At 41.6% G+C, this 24,680-nt stretch overlaps 1 protein-coding gene across 2 annotated transcripts in view; it reads left to right on the top strand.

The window, feature by feature from the left end:
* The window catches only part of LOC124546000 (cytospin-A), a 947,875-nt gene extending 936,646 nt beyond the window's left edge, over window positions 1–11,229 (top strand). For both annotated transcript variants that reach the window (XM_047124972.1, XM_047124971.1), the window contains 3 exons: window positions 6,984–7,127; window positions 8,898–9,172; window positions 9,259–11,229. In XM_047124972.1, coding sequence (XP_046980928.1) covers window positions 6,984–7,127; window positions 8,898–9,172; window positions 9,259–9,348 — 509 coding nt within the window. In that variant the 3' untranslated portion in view covers window positions 9,349–11,229. The remainder of the gene's footprint in view (window positions 1–6,983; window positions 7,128–8,897; window positions 9,173–9,258) is intronic.
* The last annotated feature ends 13,451 nt before the right edge of the window (window positions 11,230–24,680 follow it).

Raw genomic sequence — 24,680 nt, 5'->3', positions numbered from 1 at the left:
TGGGATGGTTGAGGAGTTTGTCTCCCAGTGCTGAACCTGAGGGGCTCCTGGACTGCCTGCCCTATCTGCCAGCTCTGTATTTTTTGTTTTGCTTCATTTCAGTAGAGTTGTTGCCTTTCTTATGTTCACTATGCTTTCAGATCCTTCCCCTTCTACTTTCCACCAGTCTGGAGTGGTGGTGTTTATTACATCACTGTTTCATCCGTGCCACAGTTTGGATGGGTATCGGGCATGGAGTTCTGTCTTGCTGCCCGATGAGTGCCGAGGGCCCCTGTTTGCTCCCAAGCTTAAAAGTCGACCTGAACTGACATTCACCCATTATTGCTCCAAATATCTAGATTCTACCATTACAACACACTGTGGCAGTGTGACCAGTTGGACTTGACCTATAGTCAGCGACACTGCACTTTGGGGTTTGTGTATGTCATTTGCCACCACCAGTGCGGTCTTCTTCACAGATGATTTCTCTCCATTTCACATTGAGAATTCTTCCTGAGATAAGTCAGACATGATCACTGAGGGAACTACAGACTACTCATTATTCAAATTATGTGTCATAATTGTGAACTACTTTTATTTGAGAAGGAAACCACACTCTAAATCCACTCCTGTTGATGACACACCTAGAGAGTTGTCCAAAATGACATATCACTAACATTGAATAGAATTTAATTAAAATGAAAATAGCAACTTGTGCAAAAGATTCTGAAGTGATAAAGTTCACCTGCTGGTCAATTTTACCACAGCTTGTAAGCATTCTGATACTGAGATATAAACTGCTGTATTGCAGGGTTCTGCCCGCAGTCATTTCAGTAGTTTAGCTGAATGCGATGTTGAATGTGTGGCTTCAACAACTGTTCTATTTTTCTCGTTCAGCTACACCATTTTGTTCAGGGTTGCATTGTGGAGCAATCAGTAATTCTGTTCCTTTATTCATAAACAGTCAGTGAATTTCTTCATGTTAAATTCTTTGCGTCATTGTATCTAAATTGTTCAAAGTTATATATGTCTGTTTGAGCTTAATTTATGAACTCTTTAAGTGCATCAGAATGTTCCGAAAAGAAAGTTCATCAAAAATTTACTGAAATTGCCTTCAAAACAGTCATAATATTGAGTGTGTCTAAACGACGCTCTCTTCATTGCTCCTTTAACATATGTGGTGTTTTATTTGTCAGCAACTGTATATAGGTTAACTTATACTTGAAAGTGTTGTTGGGTTTGCAGCTGGATACTAAAATCAACTCTATTCAATATTTCGGCAGTCCAGTTGTTTGCCATCTTCAGAAGAATGCTGCTTCTGCTGCTGAGTCCCGCTGAGTCACATCAGGTTACCTTGTAATTTAAATGGTATTCTTTGCATCTTTTCTGATGTATATCTCTTCAAAAATTCATCGTTACAGCCTTTTATATTTCTATAAAGTTTCTTCAGTATGTTCTTCAAGCTTTTTATAATTTGACAGCCGAATCTTTTGTCATAAATTTGCAGTGGTTTGGAGGGAGTCAGACAATTCACTTCATTATAATTTTTTGGACCAACAACATGCATGTTCACTCACTTGCATAAAAGGTATTAAAATTGTCCATTCCATAACTGCACTATTCATTTATTTATCTAATTTCACTATCAGCCGTATGAAACCCTTGTGGATTTCTTGCCGTGTCAGTTCAGGGTAAAACCTCGCGCTTTCAACAATTATCTACATAGTCTTCATCAGGAGCAACTGACTCAAAACTGCTGTTGTGGTGGCCATATATAGCCCAAAGAATATTTATAATTAATCAGTAATTACATCGTGCTGTTGCAGGGGATGTCAACGTCTGCGTGGATTGTGCCACCATTCCTGCTGGTAGCGTACAAGGGGGGGGGGGGGGGGGGGAGCGGAATAACATTGTCGTGGGTGGAGCTCATGTAGTACAAGTTTCTGAGTTCAGTGCTACCTGTGTTCTTGGCTTGGCTTGATCTGTTTATCTGCAGTGATTGTTTTTGCTAGGGCTGTTTTGTTCTCGTTTTGTTTTTTATTGTGGCAAGTTTAAGTAAACAACGTGCAGCTGAGAAATTTTGTTTTCTACTTGGTGAAAATGCTGCTGAAACTGCTCTAATGTCGATAGTGCCTTACCAAGATGATACTACACGACAAACTCAAGTTTACAGGTAGTTTGCTCGATTTAAAAATGGCAACATGTTGATCAATGACAAACCTCGTTCTGGACCTCCATCAACTGCACAAATCGACGAAAATATTGAAAAAATTCAAGAGCTGGTGCTTTCAGACCGAAGACAGACAATCGATTAATTGTCAGAGGTTAATGGGTTATCTTGGAGCTCAGTTCAGCGAATTTGTTGCAGACTCTAAAACACACTTGCACCCACAGCCATCTCTGTTCGACAGTTTTTGGCTAAAAACGGCGTGGCTCTGGTGCCCCACGCGCGTTACATGCCTGACATGTCTCCGTGCAGCTTTGTCTTATTTGCATGCATAAAAAGGGCATGAAAGGACACTAATATGACAATTTTGAAGTAGTAAAGAAATAAGAGGGAGGAGCTGTTGGCCCTTTTTAAAGATGACTACAAAAAACGCTTCAAACAGTGGAAGCCCTGGTGGGACAAATGTGTTAGTTGTAATGGAGAGTATTTTGAACAGGATAAGATTGTTATGTAAACAGTTTGAAAATATATAGCTCTCAGAGATTCTGGGCATCTGTGAACCACATGATGTAACATTCTCATTATTTTTTTCCTCTCCTAATTTTCAATCTTTCAGCATTTCTTTATTCCTTCTCCGTGTTACTACTACTTTGTTTTTCTTTTTTGTTCATGAAATCCCATTGTTTACATTGTGAGTTGGAGAGTGGGACAGATAGGTGCAGTTGGAGGCTAGTCAGAGGGCGGGGGGAGAGAGCAGGGGGTTAGCGGAAAAGGAGAGAAGTAAAAAGACTGTGTGCGTGGGTGGAATAGAGGGCTGTGTGTAGTGCTGGAATGGGAACAGGGAAGGGGCTAGATGGGTAAAGATGACGACTAATTAAGGTTGAGACCAGGAGGGTTATGGGGACGTAGGATATATTGCAGGGAGAGTTCCCACCTGTACAATTCAGAAAACCTGGTGTTGGTGGGAAGGATCCGTATGACACTGTCTGTGAAGCACGCATTGAAATGAAGGCTATCCTGTTTGGCAGTGTCTTCAGCAACAGGGTGGTCCATTTGTTTCTTGGCCAGTTTGTTGGTGGCCAATAATGTGAACAGACACCTTCTTAGATATCGCGCCCAAGTAGAATGCAGCACAATGATGGCAGCTTAGCTTTCAGATCACATGACTGGTTTCATAGGTAGCCCTTGCCTTCGATGAGGTAGGTGATATTTGTGACAGGGCAGGAGCAGGTGGTGGTGGCGGCGGTGGGAGGATATACAGGGAAGGTCTTGCATGTAGGTCTATTACAGGGTTGTGTGCCATGAGGCAGTGAGTTGGAAGCAGGGGATGTGTAGGGATGGTGAAGGATATTTTGTGGGTTCAGTGGGTGGTGGAATACCACTGCGGGAGGAATGGGAAAGATAGTGGGTTATTTCAGGGCATGATGAGAGGTAGTAGAAACCCTGGTGGTGATTGTAATTCAGTTGCGCCAGTCGTGAGTGGTAGCGACTCACAAGAGGAGTGTTCTTATGCGGCCGGAGGATGAGAGGCACGGTAAATCTGTTTTTGTACAAGGTTGGGAGGGTAATTACCATTTGTAAAGGCTTAAGTGAGACCCTCGGTATATTTCGAGAAGGTCTGCTTGTCACTACAGACATGACAGCCAAGGGTGGCTAGGCCGTATGGAAGGTATTTCTTGGTATGGATGGGTGGCAGCTGTCGAAGTGGAGGTATTGCTTGTGGTTTGTAGGTTCAATTTGGACAGAGGTGCCGATGTAGCCACCTTCGAGGTGGAGGTAAACATCGAGGAAGGTGGCTTGATGCGTTGAGTAAGACCAGGTGAAGCGAATGGGAGAGAAGGTGTTGACGTTCTGAAGGACTGTTGATAAGGTGCCTTCATCCTTGATCCAGATCACATAGGTTTCATCAGTGAATCTGAACCCGGTGGGAGTTTCCAATTTGGGGTGTTTAGGAAGGATTCCTCTAGTTGGCACACAAATCGATTGGCTTAGGTTGGTGTCATGTGGGTGCCCCTAGCTCTACCCTGGATTTTTTTGTGGGTAGTGCCTTCAAAGGAGAAGTAATTGTCGGTGAGGATAGGATTAGGAAGGAGGGGTTTGGTTCGGAATCAGTTGGGTGTTCAATAGCAGTATGGTCATGGGCTTTAGGGCTGTTAGTGTGAAGGGAGATGGCATGAATAGTGATGAGCAGGGCACCATGTGGTAAAGGGACAGGAACTGTGGAGAGGTGGAGGAAATGGTTGGTATCTTATATATAGGTTGTGAGTAATGGGCTGAAGATTGTTGATCTATGAGAGCAAAGATTCTCTCAGTGGGGGCACAGTAACAGGCCACAATGGGGCACTTGTGTGGTTGGGTTTGGGTTTCAGGAAGCATGTGGAAGGTAGGAGAGCGATGAATGGTATGGGTGACTAGAGAGGTGAACTTCGGGGAGAGGTTCTGGGGTGGGCCTAAGGATTTGAGGAGAGTCTGGAGATACTGCTGGATTTCTGGAATTGGGTCATTGTGGCATGGTTTGTGGGTGGATGAACCTGACAGCTGGCGGAGTTCTTCTGCCAGATGATACGTGTGGTTCAAAACAACAGTAGTGGAGCCTTTGTCAGCAGGTAGGATTATAGGGTTGGTATCAGTTTTTAGGTGGTGGGTTGTGTACCTTTCTGTGGATGTACGGTTAGTCTGCATGTTCAGGGATTTGGGGAATGATAGTGAGGCAAAGTTCGAGGTTAAGAAATTCTGGTAAGTTAACGGGAGTTGATTTGTGGCTGAGGGGGGGTGGAGGGGGGGGGGGGATCGCTGTTGGGTGGAGGAGTGAACAGAGTCGGGTAGGGTTCATCATTGGTTTTGGTTGAGCTTGATTGGTAGGGTTGATGGAGAAAATTTGTTTCCACTGTAGGGACCGGGAGGAGGAGAGAAGGTCTTCAGCAAGTCCTATGTGATTTAATTTGAGGGTGGGTCAAAAGGTGAGGCCTTCGGAAAGGGCTAATACTTCTGAGGGGCTAAAGCTTTTGGAGGAAAGGTTCATGCTTGTTTTTGGGGTCTGTTTAGGTCGTGGATTTTATGTGGTGGTGGGAGGGAGGGTGGGTAAATGTAGTGGGTCTGTGAGACAGGGTTTGTTGGCTAGGAGGGGATGTGTGGGAGGTTTGGAGGTGGTTGTACAGGCTGTGGAAGTGGTAGTCCAATGTGGGAGTAGGAAGTGAGCAGGTTGGAGAGTTTTTTGAGGTAGCGTAGTTCATGTTGCTCTAGTTCCTGGGGGGCAAGAGTTTGTGTGTATTATGGGATCCAGGAATTTGGGATTGCATAGCAGGAGAATTTGGCAGATGGAGAGAAGATATTGCAAGGAGATTTGGACTTGATTGATACAGTTTTGCAGGATTATGTTGATTTGGGGGGGGGGGGGGGCTAAGGGTTGGTGGAATCCAAACAGATGGAGGTCGTAGTGGAAGGGAGTGTGGCAGCCAGAGATGGTTAATTTGATGGTAAGGCCATTTGGGTGGATTCCATGAGCCAAACCCAACGCAGGAACACTATGGGGGACTGGGTTCTGGCTGGGAATAAGGGAACGTCTCTGTACTTTCCTTTTTACTTCTCTCCTTCTCCGCTAATCCTCCGCCCTCTTCACCACCCTCCATCTAACCTCCTGACTGCACCTAGTTGTCCCATTCTCCACCTCACTCATGTACGATCCCAGCAGCACTTTACCATCCCGCCACTCCTACCCTGCTACCATTCCCCCTCCCCACCCCAGCCTCCTCCTTACCCCCAGCTGGTTGCCTCTCCTGTAATGCCCTGCAGTTCACAGTCTGGCTCTAGCTGCCAGAGACTGTGGTCATGTGTGTGCGAGTTGCATTTGCATGAGTGTGTGCGTGTGTGTATGATGTCTACTTTTGACAAAGGCCTTGTTGGCCGAAAGCTAATTGTGTGACAGTATTTTTGTTGTGCCTTTCTGCGACTCTGCATCTTCTCTGTATGGTGGGTGCTGATATACTTCTTTACCAGTGTACATAAAATTAGACCATTTAAAACATTTTGTTTTTATATTCATTAATTCATCATTTAGATCTAAAAGTAACATATATATGCTTCTGTTGTGTTGCACTTGATAGGTAAAAAGGTTTCAGTTAATGAATTTAAATCTTGTGTGCTGCTGTATTCAAATTGTATGTGTAATTAGACCCATATTCCTACAGCTATACTGTGTGTCAATATAAGTTAAACAAGTGGTTTACTTAATGTAATTGGTTTCAGGCATGCTAATTTTGCCTGATTCTTTGCCATTCTGCGTACACTGCCTTTTATTCATTTTTTTGGGTCTTGTGGCAACACCACACGTTCACGCATACTATTAATGATATTCATTTTAGAATTGCCATTGGTACCCATGTGCTTGTGGAATTTTCCATTGGGACTCATTTCAACAAAACAACTTCTTCCATGAACACAGCAGATTGATTTAATTTTCTTTAAAATTAGGTTTTGTTTGTTTTTATGTGGTCTGGGCCCTGACTTGTTATAAAATATTAAATTTCACCAGCAGTTTTATTTAATAACAGTGTGCTTGTGAGATATGAAATTTTCTGTAAGAAACATATTACAAAGTGCTTTTGTAAAACTCAAGATTGTTTCAGAATACAGTGGAAAAGCAGGTTGTTTACAGTGTCTCTCAACAAGTTTCTTTTATTACAACACAAATTGTTGTGTTATATTTTATGATCTGTTGTAGAACGTGTATTATACAGAAGGGGATTTTGTTGCAGTTTGTTATATTTGTACTCAGCAAAATATTATACTGTTTCGCAATTCATTTATTTATTTTTTTACTTTTCTTTTTTATGTTTAGACAACACAAACAGCAAAGCAAATCTCTACAATGACAGCTTAAAGAATAACAAACCCTTGGGAGATGTGGTACAAGCTAATCCAGTGTCAATCCTGGCCAACAAAACAATGGATTTTGTGAGGAAAAACAGTTGCAGTGACTTAAGTACGTTGGTTTAACATTTTGTGTGTTAAATGCTAGTGCTCAATGTGAACAGGATAAAGGGTACCTCATTTTTAAAGATTTGTTACTTTGTAACAACTAGCAGAAAGTAGTTAAAAAGCCTTATTTTGTTTTAGTAAAATTACTTTTTAGTGATAAAAAATAAGCTGTTGTGATAAATAGGAGAATAACAGCCATGAATGGGCAAAAACTTCTACCTTACATAGCCATATTTCCAGTTGTCTAGATCTTTCACTACTCATTTATCATCTATTAATGAGCTAGAATGAGATTTTCACTCTGCAGCGGAGTGTGCGCTGATATGAAACTTTCTGGCAGATTAAAACTGTGTGCTGATATGAGCTGATATGCTGCTTCTTCTCTTGCATGGTGGTTATTAAACACAGTTCGTGGTGTCAGATAGAGGTTGCTTTAGGACCATTACTGCTTAGAGTGAAGCAGTGACTGTTATGGAACATTTTTGTGATGCAGAAGAGGCTCATAATGCTAATGAAACAGGCGTCTCCTCAATCAGCCGCCAAGCCAATATTCAGGGAATCAAAAATAATACCTGTTTGCTGCACTTATATATAATAGAAACTGTGCCAATTGTTAACCAGGACTACCATATGTTTAAGAATAAAAAGTCTGTTCACATTTATGATACACATTCCAGTGAAAACATTAATTTTACGAGCCAAAAATTGACAAGGAACCTAGTGGGGATAAGACGTATGGGCACTGCGCTCTACGATGAATGAGCCCTATCACTTTGTGTAAATGCTAGTACATTTAGGAATAAAATTAAGAACAATTTCCTTAGATACTCCTTTTATTTAGCTGATGAATATCACAAGACCAATGTGTATTAACAGGTTGAATGCTTGTTATTGTAGTTTTTATTACTTTGAATGTTACACTGTTACTAAATGGCAGTGTACAAGCCTGCCACCCAAGTTGCACAATTGTTGTTGGTTTGTGGTATATTATTTTATCATTCTACCTTATTTCATACCTTACCATATTTCGATGCCAAATTTTTGTATTTCCATGTACATGTCTTGTCCTTCATCTTCTTTACATTGTACAAAATATTTAAGTTTAACAAACTTTCGGTTAGCGACTTTCTTTTACAAATTAATTTCATACAGTGTAGTTAAACAGTCCGCTGCATACAGTAAGGAGAGTTAGTAATTATTTAATTTCTGAGACACTGTCAATGTCATGCATTACTTCCTAAATGAACTCTGGAAATCGAAATTGGTAGAAAAAGGGGGATGAGAATAAAACTTACCTGATAACAGGTTAAGTGTGAATACAGGAGAAAGGTGATACGGTAAGAGAATAAAATTTTGTAAAATGAATTGTTTTAGAATGTGAGGTAAGAAAATTTCTTGGAAATGAGTTATTATCTTTTTGTTCTATAGTGGAGTACAGTCTTGGGTGCATACGTGAGCCACATTAAACTTGTGTCCAGATCTTCACACTAATTTCCCTGATGTCATGAGTCTTTTACAGATAAATTGATCGATACAGTTGTGTGTGGGTAGAGGGGGCCACTTAACCTTGTTGAGATAATCACTCTTGTAAAGCAAAGGCAATCAATGAAACAATTGACCTGCCTAGTAATTAGTACTGTGCAGTGTGTAGTAGAAATGTTGTTCTTGAGACTTGAGTCTTTCTATACCATGTATACATTTTAAATGTCACATTGCAGCAACCATTAACTTTAGTAGCTTTTTGTAAGTTTTACGTTAGCAATTTATTTTACAGGTGAAAGAAAAGATCCTCTTTCAGCATTAACAAAAAATGGTGGCTCGAAGCGCAACGCTCTCCTGAAGTGGTGCCAGAATAAGACAGTTGGCTATAAAAACATTGACATCACAAATTTTAGCAGTTCATGGAATGATGGGCTAGCATTTTGTGCTATCCTTCATTCATACTTACCGGATAAGGTGCCTTACGACACATTGAATCCAAGTGAAAAAAGGAGAAATTTTTGTATAGCATTCGCAGCAGCTGAATCTGTTGGCATTCCTACAACATTGGTTAGTTGTGGAACATTTATTTATTTGCTGCCATATACTTCCACATATTATAATTATGAAATAATGCATGTACTCCTTTTTTTCAGAATCTGTCCGAAATGATTCAGCTGGAACGACCAGACTGGCAGCAAATAATGGCATATGTTACTGCCATTTATAAGCATTTTGAGACGTGAAATTAACTGAAATGCATCTTTTTATTGTTGTTCAGTGTTCTACAAAAGGAGATGTTTTAATTCATGATTTTATATATGAAGGCTTAAGAAGCATATGTTCTGTTTTTGTCTGTTGTATTAATGAATGTTTTGGACAAATTGAGAGGTGTGACATTATCTGGTTTGAATGAGGTGTTTCAGAAATTTGCTTCTTGTGAAATATTGAGAGAACAGAGTGACTAGTGACTATTAATTGATGCTAATGTATTGTCCAAAGGTAACAAACAAGTAATTATTCACATTCCAACTGATTAATGCAGCTCAGAACAGTATCTTTATATGTCAAATGCCTTCCCCCTCCCCAGAAATAAGGGAGCTCTGGGCTTGAACTTGGATGTACAGAAGTGAGATTATTTCTCCTGTAGTGCTCCATAATTAATGAAACTACTCTCTGATGATAGTGAACAAGTAGCTTAAAAAGCAGCAGTTAAGACATTCTTAGTAGATCTGTTCTATTTGGTGAGTCTTATTAGAGAACACTCAGCATCACTGTTTTACTTAGTTTATTTATTGTGTACATTGGATGAGTGCAGCTGCTGATTGAAATAGATACAATATATTTTTAAGAACTGACTGTGTGTGTGTGTGTGTGTGTGTGTGTGTGTGTGTGTGTGTGTGAAAACCAGTGAGGTTTTAGTAATAGTAGCATAATATGACAGTAGAATCTTCATACATTCAAAAGCAGCTATATTTATATTATCTAGTCATAAAATTACTGCATTTTATAAATGACGTATATTATTGATGTCATTTTAACAGCAAGTGGTTTTTAAACTGTTTCCATAGATATGTATGTAAATAATGTATTGTTGGATGTATTGATTTAAGGAAATGAACTGATAAGAACTATTCAAAGAACTGGGAATTCTGTAAATTTTCAGAAAGGCAATAACATAGGTGAAAATGATATTAAATCTGCTTCTGTGAGTAACATCATTTTTATTACTGAAGTGGAATATTATATCATTCTAAAACTGTTCCATATTTGTGTGTGCATCAGATTGGTGGCAACTTATCAGCCATTCTCTCAGAGCATTTTGTACATTTTGTAGTGATTTGTAAGTGATGTACAATGAATGACTGATCAGTGTTCGGTTGATCATCTGTCTCATTCATGTAATTTTTATATATGAAAAATTATTTTGAAGGACTATCTTGTAAAGTATCAGAACTTCATTTGTTTATCTTGAGGGCTAGAAGGAGTTTATGTAACATGCTTCCATTTATCTGTGGACATACATTGTTCACTTTGATAAGAAGGAAACCATTGCAGTAGTGTACTAACTGAGAAATTATTCTCCACTCTGCGTTGTTTTGCAGTTTCTTTGAGTTTCATAATAGGCATTAACGTATGTTGAAAATGCTGTTCAATACTGTACACTTTATTTACTTCTGCTTGTAGGTAGTTTCTGCACATTTTGTGGCTTTTCAGTGAATGGAGCTTAAGCAATAATATGTACAAGCAGTGCTTTAATATGCTACAGGTTGTATATGATAGGTGGAAGCAGCTTGCTCTTCTAAAACTGCCTGCAGTATTTCTTTTATTCCAGAGCTAAACAGATTTTTTTTCCTGTTTGTAATGCTGCCTTGGATCTTTCATAATCCAATCTAAAGGAGCTGATAACTGCTCCCTTGCCCTCAAGAATGCCCGAGATGGATCACATATGGAAAATGAAAAGGTTTAAATATGTTTTAGCTGTTCGATTTTCAAAGATTTGTTGCGAGTTCCTAAACTACAGAAAGATATTTTATAGTAGTCTGTTTGTAATACATGTATTAAATTGTAAATATACTTGTTAGTCATATGTATTATGCACAAATAAACATATGCTGTAACAGTCATGATACATAAACTGTTAAATGTGACTTCAATATTCCTTATCATGGAAATACTCTTAACAACTTGCACTGCGGCTGTATAGATTACCATGTGGGTGGTTATGTTCATTCTTCTCTAATTCTGCTGCTGCTACAAAACCACACGTCCAAGTAAGGCAGTTAAATGTAGAAAAGGCAGATCAAAACCAGATAAATCCCCCTAGATGCTAAGGCTCACACATTAGAACTCAACTTGTAGTTAGCGCATGGCAAATGAGATTCATATTCACGAGAAGTTATTTGTGGGGTCACAGGATTACACCCAAAGATATCAGAAATACAGGAGAGTGTGTGATGTAACATTAAATTAGAATGTGCTGCTTCTGCAAGTACGAGGAATGTAATAATTGATAGTAGAGAAAAAGAGAATAATCTGATGGAAAATATGGAAAGGAATGAGTGAGTAACACACACACACACACACACACACACACACTCACACTCACTCACTGTGTGTGTGTGTGTGTGTGTGTTTCATAATGATTATAACAAGGAAAGAAAAAGACAAAGAGAGGATGCATCCATCCATCCATCCCATCCATCCATCCATAATGTCTGACCCACCTCACATGATGAACCTTCACCTGCATTCCACCCATGTCAGTTTTCGCTACAAATTGTGATAAGTGCAGTATACAAATTACACACTTGTGTGCCTCTCTCAGCTTGGAGCCTCAAGTGGTGATTTGTATTGCTTGGTACCTAAACTGGCCCTGGTTACATGTCGATGTGTGGAATCAGCTGATGGAAACTAACTCTGTATACTGTATTATAATCAGCTGTTACTATCTCGTAGTGCACCCTTGGTCTAACGGCAGTGTCTTTGATTAGTGATCAAAACGTCCTCGATCCCAGGTTTGAAACCCATCACCACTTAAATTTTGAATAAAAATCATCAGCAGTGATGGCTGAAGACTTCCAGCATAAGAAGTCACTGTTCTTCAGCCAACGGCTTTGTCAAAGAAGGCGGAAGAGTGGACAAAGATTCAAGGCCCTCTCTTGTCCTTGGGGTGGAAAACTGCCCCTAAAGGCAGAAGAATCGGCAATGATCAATGGCATAAGGAAGAAGAAGGCAGTGGAAACCAGTGCATTAAACACACACAACATGTATCCACAGGAAATGTGGCCTGTAATTGAAGAAGTGTTGTGATGATCCCTCCATTGGCAAAAGATACCAGGTTTGTTCCCCCCATTTGGAACTCTGGGAGGGGCCTGACAAGAGGGAAGTGACCATGAGAAAATGATTGAATAAACAATGAAAGGATAATGTTCTGTGAGTCGGGGCATAGAATATCAAAAGTCTGAATGTGGTAGGGGAGCTAGAAAATCTGAAAAGGGAAATGCTAAGGGTCAAACTTGGCTATAGCTGGGGCTCAGTGAAGCGAAATGGGAAGAAAGTAAGGATTTCTGGTCAGATGAGTATAGAGAAATATCAACAGCAGCAGAAAATGGTACAATGGAAGTAAGATTTACTACAAATAGGAAGGTAGGGCAGAGAGTGAGTTACTGTGAACAGTTAAGTGACAAGGTTTTTCTCGTCAAAATCTGCAGCAAACCAACAACAACAACAACAACAACAACGGTAGTTAAAGTATAAATGCCGATGTAGCAAGCCGAAGCCGAAGATGAAGAAAGAGAGAGAGAGAGAGAAAATGTATGAGGACATTGAAAGGGTAATTCAGTATGTAAAGGGGAATAAAAATCTATTAGTCATGAGGGGCTGGAATGCAGTTGTAGGGGAGGGAGTAGAAGACAGGGTTACAGGAGAATATGGGCTTGTTGCTAGGAATGGGAGAGGAGAAAGACTATTGAGTTCTGCAATAATAATACTGAATATTGTCTTCGAGAATCGCAAGAGAATGTATACTTGGAAAAGGCCAGGAGACACAGGAAGATTTCAATTATGTTACATCATGGTCAGACAGAGCCTCCGAAATCAGATATTGGATTGTAAGGCATACCCAGGGACAGATAAAGACAGATCACAATTTAGTAGTGATGAAGAGTAGGCTGAAGTGCAAAGAAAAGGGATATGGAAGTACCAAGCTGTTTTGCTTAACTGCCAGTATGGACATTGTAGGACAAAACCTCGGGCCGCATAGGTGATGGGCGTTATAGTAGCCATTCAAATAGAAATTCAGTTTTTCCCAAACCATGGTTACCACTTACACATTTTGAATCTACATATTGTAAGGTATCACACCAAATATTTTTAAGTGAAAAAGAAAAATTACGTGCATTTTTCCGAAGATTTACCTAGTGACCAGTTTTCCATACCTCGTCAGGTATTGTGGCCTGTGCCTTTGTAACAGGATTGCAGGTTTGCATTTCAGATTTTCTAGGGGTCTTCACACACTACTGTCTGAAGGCATACCAAGCGACTGCAGCAGACCATTTACTATTGGACTTCCATACTAGGCCAAATATAACACAACAGAGACGATTTTTTAATAATATAACTTAATTCAAAATTGTCATAAAGGGCAAGAGAGGTGGATGATAGCTTTCTGGTTAAAACAGATTAGAAGTGAGTTTTATTTGTTGTATTCTGGATTTTTCTTGGAAGTAACTAACTCTCATTAGGTGAACACCTTGGCCACCTTACCCAACGAGTAATGTGGCCATTTTTCCCAATTGGGTGCCCTGTTGCACTATTGATCCACAGAAGAACTAAAATAAATAACAAGGAACTACATTTATAGGCCAAACATCAATGTTGTAAAAAAGCGTTACTATAAATGAGTTATATCAGATGATTCAAATAAAAAAAAAAAAAGAAAATAAAAGCAAGCTCCTGCTATCAGTCTCATGCACAACAATGATGATTTGTGTTAGAACTAGTCTGCTCACTTCTCCGCCAGCCAGCAGAGCTGTTCAGAGCAAAAATTATGCAATGGCCACTCCTCCCATCCTGGCCACTTTGCTCAATATTCCCCTACCGATCACTATTAGTTTGTAACCTACAAAAATTAATATGTTTCTGAGACAATAATTGCAGTAGGAGATGTGATGATAAATGATTACAAACTCTTTTAAATGACATTTTTCTCTTACTCATTCCACTGTATTGCAACAGCCTTAATTTGATTAAATACTACTTGCTGCAAACATGTACCACATTTGAAGATGCACATTCACGAGTCTGTTACTTCTGTTTGACATTTATACCATGGCAGCTGATTGGTGCTAGATGTGCACACTCCTTGAGTTGTCAGCATTGGGAGACGAACAATGGAATATTTCCTCCTCTCGCTTCCGTTAACCCTGCAATGACCACACTACATACCACTCTGCCCCCGACGTAAGCCGCAAAATTTACTTAGCTCATGCTGGATTCACCAAGGTCAACTGAAATTAAAATATTACTGTTTCTCTAAGTATTTTTGTATGTTATTGGACAAGAAAAATACTCTTTAAGAAGCTGTTACGGTTAGTTGACGTTTTGTGTTTGGCTGTTAGTTGCTTGATGCATTATATTACAAAATACGGCTGAGAATTGTTAGCCGCATGAATATTCATGTGGACCACAGTTTGAAGACCACTGCTATAGGTACTCCAATAATGAGTATTTCATAGTGTGACGATGTTCCCTGCTTTCCTTTTTTGTTTGTTGTCCTCGGTGTTGACGTACTGGCTGAAAAAATAGGGGGTGGAAGCGCAACTACTGTGTACTGTAAATGCTGTAGCAGACAGATGCACAGTTGCGTTTCACAGTCTTCTACTTTCACTGTTCATAACCCCCAACATTACACAGTTACATGGCCAGTGCACTACTGTTTAACTTTCAATAAGCCTCATTAATAGGTTGCAGGTGAACATTCACATACTGTTGCAATAGTTTACTGTTGAACATCTACGAGCAGTAAAAGCCTAACCACAAAGTTCACAGTTCTTGAAGAATAGAAAGGTACGTACAGAGCAGACTCTGACACTGTCATTGTTTTAACACTTGGCCTAATTGTGTAACAATTACTTCACAGTTAAGTTGAAGCATTGTTGTTCTACCCAACACAGGTTTCTCATCTGAAACTCTTCCGTGGACCGACTGTCTCGGAACCAAAAATCGGGCTCTTATGCAATTACAGGCACTGAAACTGCACATTGTTGGAAGTTAAATTTACAGAAATTACAATTAAAACTTAATTCATTAAATTAACTGAATACATCGAAAAATTGGTTCTTTAACAGTTTCTTCTACTACAGGATTTAGCCTGAATTATTTGCTTATATCATGAAATTAGCAAATATAAGTACACAAACAATACTTTGGATAAAACTGTTACTTACTTTGGTAATATGTTTTCGAATAGATCCAAATAGATCCTTTAAGAATACTATTAGTTGTTCCTCTAAACGTTCATAATTAAGCAGAATTTATATTTGTTTATAATTCAGCAATAGAATTTCAGTTACGAAACAATTACTGATTTCACCCTACAACAAGATACTAACTACGTATAATTGAAATACATTAGAAAATCAATTACATACGTAAAACTAAGCACAAATATATCTAAAAACAAAGATGATGTGACTTACCAAATGAAAGTGCTGGCAGGTCGACAGACACACAAACAAACACAAACATACACACAAAATTCAAGCTTTCGCAACAAACTGTTGCCTCATCAGGGAAGAGGGAAGGAGAGGGAAAGACGAAAGGATGTCTTTCCCTCTCCTTCCCTCTTTCCTGATGAGGCAACAGTTTGTTGCGAAAGCTTGAATTTTGTGTGTATGTTTGTGTTTGTTTGTGTGTCTGTCGACCTGCCAGCACTTTCATTTGGTAAGTCACATCATCTGTGTTTTTAGATATATATTTCCTACGTGGAATGTTTCCCTCTATTATAACCAAACTAAGCACAAAATTAGATCTGGTGTTATATTCTTTAAAACTGAGAGCGAACCTTTCTGTTTTATGAAAATGGAGATTATACTCGCGTATGTTAATAGTAATTAGTCAAAAATGAAGAAAAAAAAAATAAAAAATTAAGGAAACAAGAGGGGAAGTAAAATTATCCCACTTGCTTCATCACTGTAGGCAGTTTGGTTGAAGAGAGATCAACATATCTAAAAAGGGCAATTGTAGAACTTCCAAAGAAAAACTTATGTACAAAGAAGGTGACTGTTAAGGATCCATAGGTAACAGAAGAAATACTTCAATTGATCGATGAAAGAAGGAAGTACAAAAGTACAAGTCACTTGGGAATCTCAGGAGTGCTGAAACCTTCAGGACAGGGATAGGAAACAGAAGACAACTTTAGGAGCAGGTCAGGCTGCAACACAATGGTGTGGAAGTGGACTGCCCCTGAGCACGTTGATACATTTTTATTTAAGAACTCTTTTATGTTACACAAGCATGAATGCCACACAATCCAGTGAGATACTCGTTAACTCTGGGCTTAAGCCCATTTCTACAATGCTGGCAGCTTACAAATGTGCAGCAAAATATGTGGCGAATTTGGAGTTATTGTATTAACAAATTCTGTAACAAACTTTTAATAATTGAATCCTTAAAAACCAAAATCCTTAATGAAACTTAAGTTAATCCAAAACATTTATCATCACAAACTTAAAATTATTAGCAAATACTGTTAAATTTGAAACTGCTCCGTGGAATGAGTGTAGCTCCCATCTGAAATGAACACAGACCTTGGGCACTGCTCCTTTTGGAAAAATTATTTGTAAGTATACAAAATTGACACGGATAGACAAAATTAATATATGAGCACAAGCCCTATTAGCAAAATACTAACAACCTAGAAATTGGTCACTGGAGTGCTGTAGTGCCCAAGTGAACTTAACCAGACCTGAGGCCCTGGTCCTCTGTGAAATTGTTTATATAGTTAAATATACCAATCCAGAAAACACATACTTAATGAACCTTACCTTTTTTAAAATCCTGCAACCATTTAACTACTAAAGTTGACTGTTTCTATCTGCTTGGCCATACACAAACGCCATCACTGCTTATTCCTGACATAAATACTGGACCATTTTGCTTCTTACATACGCTGCATCAATCACAGCAAGGAACACATGGCACATGGTCAGAGGAACTGTCATTCATCAGTGCCATCTACCATGGCAATGATGCTTTTCCAGATGAATGGGGCTTTTTTCCTCCATTTCCAGTCAGCACTCTGTCCCTGCAGTTTGTTGGTTTTATTCAATATAACAACTATGGGGGTGCCACTCTTATTTTAAAACATACAATTCCAAGCAAACTAGGTGTCAGGCACTGCCCTATTTTAAGAAAAATAACCATAGCAGGTGGAAAGTACCAAATATGTTGAGCTGCTATTGGTTATGTTAAACAAGTAATTCATGGGCAAGTAATGAATTCTAAAGTGTGTCATCCAGGGAGAACTTGCCAACATCCAAACAGACTTAACAAAAATGAGTGAAGCACAATGGTAGGAAACTCGGGGCAGTCAAACCTTGTTACAGCGTAGGCTTTATCAACCCATCACTGAGTACATACATACATAACTTGGTAGGAGCAGTGCTGCAACTGGGCAAGGGATTAGAGCACTTCTATGATAAGTTTCCACAGAAATAATGGATTAAAAGGATCCCATTGGTAAGACTGGGTCTTCCAGCCTCCTTCAGACAACCTAATACCTTTCTCATATGTCTGAGATGTTCTTCAAAGCTCATGCTATAGAATGCCATGTTATCCAGGTGCATAGTATGTAGGTGATGTGATTGATATCACTGAGGGTCAACACCTAGATATCTTGCATGACTGAAAAAAGAGGGTTTGGTAGCTTAATAAACTGAATCCACATATTTACCTGTCTACTGGCCACACTACGTCCCTGACTCTCATGTACTCCACTCCCTTTGGGTAAGCTAAGAAGGGAAAATATGTGTGACACACACACACACACACACACACACACACACACACACACACACAAATTGTTAATCATATCCTCTAAAATGGCCTACATATAGTAATTGAGTTAAAAATTGTGTCTTAAGGCCTTTGGTACTCATCTGTGAACTCTTGTTGATTGTGGTGTACACACACTAAGTGAGAAATAAATGTAGAATTACTATTATTTCGGAAGACAAACCAACAGTTTACTTTTTTTTAAAGGGGTGGGGTGGGGGGCATGTGCATGTTCTCTTATGTTGCTGGACAGGTTACTCTATTGTGGAATGCGTATAGGACAAGAGAATTTAGTGTTGAGTGTTTGTGATTTAAAGAGAGATTCGAAGTAGTTTGGAGTCCAGTTTCTCATAAGTTTAGTAGATGCAGAAATTTTATAAATTAAAATAAACTTTGTGGGTTTGTGGTGAAGCATATTGGAATATTTTTACTTCCCCCCCCCCCTCCCCCCAGGGTCAGGGGGTTATAATAGGTGTGAGGTATTCCTGCCTGTCATAAGAGGCGACTAACAGGAGTCTCACTCATTTCAGCCTTTATGTGATGGTCCCCTGCAGGGTTTTTGACCTCCATTTTTCGAAATTTTCCCGAAGAGTGAGCCAACTGGGTAATGGCGCCTTACATGGTGCATAGTGTCCATCGTGTGTTGGACTTCTTGCATCCTTTGTCGGCATGGATCTGCTCTTCCGCTTGTTCTCCAGCTGTCGGATGAGGTCACCCTCCTGGGTGTGTTTTCCTCCATCCTCTGTACAGTATTGCTTTCTGCGCTGTTGGCGATAATGGAATTCTTACTCTGTTTGTGCCTGATATCCTGCATGGTAGCCAGTCGGTCGGAGTGGGTGGCATCAGGGCAAATGACCTGCCATGAAGTGTAGTACATCATCTCTTGCTGGTGGTCAAACACCACCAGTCTCTAAGCGATCAAGGTCTTAACTTCAACGCTAAGAAATACTATCCCAATATCCCAAATAGTTCCCCCATTGCCCCCCCACCCGCCCCCCCCCCCTCATCCCCCTGGCCACACCATGGGAAGAACGCCAGGCTACGGATGGCAGTGAAGCATACTCGTATGTACAAGAGTTGATGGGAAATTTTTTTGTCAATGAAATCTCAGTTTTTTTTGTGGAGCATTAAGAGGGCAAGTTTGGGGATGTGGAGGGCTTGTCCAAAATGTGGTCAGTGTCGGTCTTGATCAAAACAGCAACCTCTGCCCAGTCACGGGCGCTACTCGCCTGTGACAAGCTGGGGGGATGTTTCTGTTTCAGTCACTCCCCATAAGAGCTTAAATATGGTCCAGGGTGTTATATTTCACATGGACATTTGATTGCAATCTGACGATGAGCTGCGATCCAGTTTAGAGCGGCGAGGTGTCTGTTTCGTACGGCACGTCCACCAGGGTCCGAGGGATAATCAGATTGCCACCAGTGCCTTCATCTTGGCCTTTGAGTGTGACATATTACCCAAGAAGTTCAAGGTGATGGTCTACCGCTGTGACGTAAAGACTTATATCCCTCCCCCAATGCGGTGTTTTAAGTGCTAGAAGTTCGGCCATATGTCTTTCCGCTGTACTTCCATTGTCACCTGTCAGGATAGTCGACATCCTTCACATCCCAATACTCCCTGTGCCCCGCCTCCCATCTGTGTCAACTGAGGAGGGCACCATTCGCCTTGATCACTAGGCTGCAGGATTCTCCAGAAAGAAAGAAAAATAATGGACTACAAGACCCTGGACCGACTGACCTACACTGAAGCTAAGAGAAAATATGATGGGCTACATCCTGTGTATATGACGTCAACCTACGCCGCCGCTATGACAACAGTTCTACCACCTTCCATTCCGCCGCGTACAGCTCCCAGAGCTGACAGACTCCACCTGCCCCTTGATGGTGGGGGGCACTTCCCTCCCTGTCGCCCCTGCAAAACCTACTTCAGTAGCAACACCCCTCCCTCCCCAACCAATGGGGAAGTCAGTCCCCACTTCTCAGCCGGAGAAGCATAAGTCTTCTTCAGCTCCTCTCACCAGGAATGGATCCCTTGGGACACTCCCTTCCCAGGTTCCTACCAGTGGCAAAGCTGACACCTGCCAGTGGCTGAAGCAGCCACAGGTAGCTGGTCATAGGTTTTATCCTCCTCAGTCGCTGAGACTGAATCAGTGAAGGCCTCCCAGCCGGACAAACCTAAGGCGCAGTGAGAGAAACCTAAAATGAAAAAGATCGCCCAGAACAAAGGCACTGCAGTGGCACCCACACCACCATTACCTACAAGCTCTGTGTCTGAGGATGACATGGAGATTCTGGCGTCCACTGATGACTTAGATCATACTGGGCCCTTGGACACAATGGATGTCGGTCGCACAGGTACTCATCTGGTGGCAGCAAGTGACCCTGAGGCATAGACTGCCTCATTGAGTGTTTCATGCCTTCCCAGTCTCAAGATCACATAATCCTCCAGTGGAATTACGGCGGTTTTTTCCACCACCTGGCTGAGCTATGGCAACTCTTAAGCTTTACACCTGCTTTCTGTATTGCCTTCCAGGAAACCTGGTTCCTGGCAATGCAGACCCCTGCCCTGCGCAGCTATAAGGGATATTAAAGGAACTGTAGTGACTATAATAGTGTGTCAGGTGGAGTTTGTATCTATGTCCCGAACTCAGTATGTAGTGAACCTGTGCCCCTTGAAACCCTCTTGAAGCTGTGGCAGTCAGGATAAGGACGACATAGGAAATAACTGCCTGCAATGTATGTCTTCCTCCAGATAGTGCAGTACCCCTGAACGTATTGGCTGCACCGATTGATCAACTACCTAAACCTTTCCCATCTTTGGGAGACCTTTAACTCGCATAACCCCTTGTGGTGTGGCGCCATGCTTACCGACCGAGGTAGGGAGATCGAAAATTTACTATCACAACTTGACCTCTGCCTCTTAAATGCAGGTGCCCCCACACATTTCAGCATGGTACATGGCACATATTCGGCCATTGATCTCTCGGTTTGCAGTCCTGGTCTGCTCCCATCTACCTACTGGAGAGCACATGATGACCTGTGTGGTAGTGACCACTTTCCCATCTTCTTGTCACTCCCCCGGCATCACGCCCAAGAACACCCACCCAGATGAGCTTTAAACAAGGCAGACTGGGAAACCTCCTCCTCTGCTGTCACCGCTGTATCTCCCCCACATGGTGCCATCGATGTTGTTGAGCAGGCCACTACAACGATCGTTTCTGCAGCAGAAAACGCGATCCGTCGTTCTTTAGGGTGCACCCAGTGAAAGATAGTCCCTTTGTGGTCACCAGAAATTGCGTTGGCAAGCTCTACAGTGACATATGCGGCACCCTTCCCTTGAGCACCTAATAGCCTTTAAGCAACTCTGTGCCCGCGTATGCCAAATTATAAAAGAAGAAAACAGGAGTGTTGGGAGAGGTACGTGTCGACGATTGGGTGCCATACGTCACCTTCCCGAGTCTGGACAAAGACCAGACATGTTTTTGGGCATCAGACCCTAAAAGGTGTACCTGGCATTAACATCAATGGAGCATTATCTAGCGATGCACACGTGATTGCTGAGCACTATGCTCGAGCGTCTATGTCGCACCCTCAAATGGCAGATGGAAAGGAAAGTCCTCTCATTCACTACACACCACAGTGAATCGTATAATGCCCTATTTACAGAGTGGGAGCTCCTCAGCGCCCTTGCACATTGCCCCAACACAGCTCCTGGGCCGAATCGGATCCACAGTCAGATGATTAAACATCTCTCGTCTCACTACAAGTGACATCTCCTCGTCATCTTCAACCAGATCTGGTGTGATGTCGTCTTTCCATCACAATGGCGGGAGAACATCATCATTCTGGTGCTGAAATCCAGTCAAAACCTGCTTGACGTGTAAAGCTACTGGCCCATCAACCTCACCAACTTCCTTTGTAAGCTGCTGGAACATATGGTGTGTCGACATTTGAGTTGGGTCATGGAGTCACGTGGCCTACTGGCTCCATGTCAGGGCAGCTTCTACCAGGGTCGCTCTACCACTTTGTTTATATATATAAAACAAAGAAGATGTGACTTACCAAACGAAAGCGCTGGCAGGTTAATAGACACACAAACATACACACAAAATTCTAGCTTTCGCAACCAACGGCTGCTTCATCAGGAAAGAAGGAAGGAGAGGGAAAGATGAAAGAATGTGGGTTTTAAGGGAGAGGGTAAGGAGTCATTCCAATCCTGGGAGCGGAAAGACTTACCTTAGGGGAAAAAGGGGTGGTATACACTTGCATGCACATACATATCCATCCGCACATACACAGACACAAGCAGACATTGGTAAAAGCAAAGAGTTTGGGCAGAGATGTCAGTCGAGGCGGAAGTACATAGGCAAAGATGTTGTTGAATGACAGGTGAGGTATGAGCGGCGGCAACTTGAAATTAGCGGATGTTGAGGCCTGGTGGGTAACGAGAAGAGAGGATATACTGAAGGGCAAGTTCCCATCTCCGGAATTCTGACAGGTTGGTGTTAGTGGGAAGTATCCAGATAACCCGGACGGTGTAACCCTGTGCCAAGATGTGCTGGCCGTGCACCAAGGCATGTTTAGCCACAGGGTGATCCTCATTACCAACACACACTGTCTGCCTGTGTCCATTCATGTGAATGGACAGTTTGTTGCTGGTCATTCCCACATAGAAAGCTTCACAGTGTAGGCAGATCAGTTGGTAAATCACGTGGGTGCTTTCACACGTGGCTCTGCCTTTGATCGTGTACACCTTCCGGGTTACAGGACTGGAGTAGGTGTTGGTGGGAGGGTGCATGGGACAGGTTTTACACCGGGGGCGGTTACAAGGGTAGGAGCCAGAGGGTGGGGTAGTTGGTTTGGGGATTTCATAGGTATGAACTAAGAGGTTACGAAGGTTAGGTGGACGGCGGAGAGACACTCTTTGTGGAGTGGGGAGGATTTCATGAAGGATGGATCTCATTTCAGGGCAGGATTTGAGGAAGTCGTATCCCTGATGGAAAGCCACATTCAGAGTCTGATCCAGTACCGGAAAGTATCCTGTCACAAGTGGGGCACTTTTGGGGTTCTTCTGTGGGAGGTTCTGGGTTTAAGGGGATGAGGAAGTGGCTCTGGTTATTTGCTTCTGTACCAGGTTGGGAGGGTAGTTGCGGGATGCGAAAGCTGTTTTCAGGTTGTTGGTGTAATGGTTCAGGGATTCAGGACTGGAGCGGATTCGTTTGCCACGAAGACCTAGGCTGTAGGGAAGGGACCGTTTGATGTGGAATAGGTGGCAGCTGTCATAATGGAGGGATGGTGTACATGATCAAAGGCAGAGCCACGTGTGAAAGCACCCACGTGATTTACCAACTGACCTGTCTACACTGTGAAGCTTTCTATGTGGGAATGACCAGCAACAAACTGTCCATTCACAGGTTGATACACACACACACACACACACACACACATATATATATATATATATATATATATATATATATATATATATACAAACGAAAGTGCTGGCAGGTCGATGGACACACAAACATACACACAAAATTCAAGCTTTCGCAACAAACTGTTGTCTCATCAGGAAAGAGGGAAGGAGAGGGAAAGACGAAAGGATGTGGGTTTTAAGGGAGAGGGTAAGGAGTCATTCCAATCCCGGGAGCGGAAAGACTTACCTTAGGGGGAAAAAAGGACGGGTATACACTCGTACACACACACATATCCATCCACACATATACAGACACAAGCAGACATTTGTATGTATATACAAAGATGATGTGACTTACCATACGAAAGCGCTGGCAGGTCGATAGATACACAAACTAACCTTTCCTCCAAACCTCTCTCCCAATTCGAAACCTCTGTCATATCCAAAGGCCTCACCTTCAGCCCCACTCCCAGATTCAACCAAACAGCCCTCGTCAAAGATTTACAGTCCTACACTCGTACTCTCTGCATTAACCTTTCCTCCAAACTTCTCTCCCAATCCGAAACCTCTGTCATATCCAAAGGCCTCACCTTCAGCCCCACTCCCAGATTCAACCAAACAGCCCTCGTCAAAGATTTACTGTCCTACACTCGTACTCTCTGCATTAACCTTTCCTCCAAATTTCTCTCCCAATCCGAAACCTCTGTCCTATCCAAAGGCCTCACCTTCGGCCCCACTCCCAGATTCAACCAAACAACCCTCGTCAAAGATTTACTGTCCTACACTCGTACTCTCTGCATTGTTTGTGTATCTATCGACCTGCCAGCGCTTTCGTATGGTAAGTCACATCATCTTTGTTTTTAAATATATTTTTCCCGCATGGAATGTTCCCTCTATTATACAGGGTGTTACAAAAAGGTACAGCCAAGCTTTCAGGAAACATTCCTCACACACAAATAAAGAAAAGATGTTATGTGGACATGTGTCGGGAAACACTTAATTTCCATGTTAGAGCTCATTTTAGTTTCGTCAGTATGTACTGTACTTCGTCAATTTACCGCCATTTGGCCCAATTGAAGGAAGGTAATGTTGACTTCGGTGCTTG

Source organism: Schistocerca americana, chromosome 8 (genome assembly GCF_021461395.2).
Source record: "Schistocerca americana isolate TAMUIC-IGC-003095 chromosome 8, iqSchAmer2.1, whole genome shotgun sequence".
Lineage (NCBI taxonomy): Eukaryota > Metazoa > Arthropoda > Insecta > Orthoptera > Acrididae > Schistocerca > Schistocerca americana.
The sequence above is the reverse complement of the archived record's forward strand: the minus strand, read 5'-3'. Positions and strand labels throughout refer to the sequence as shown.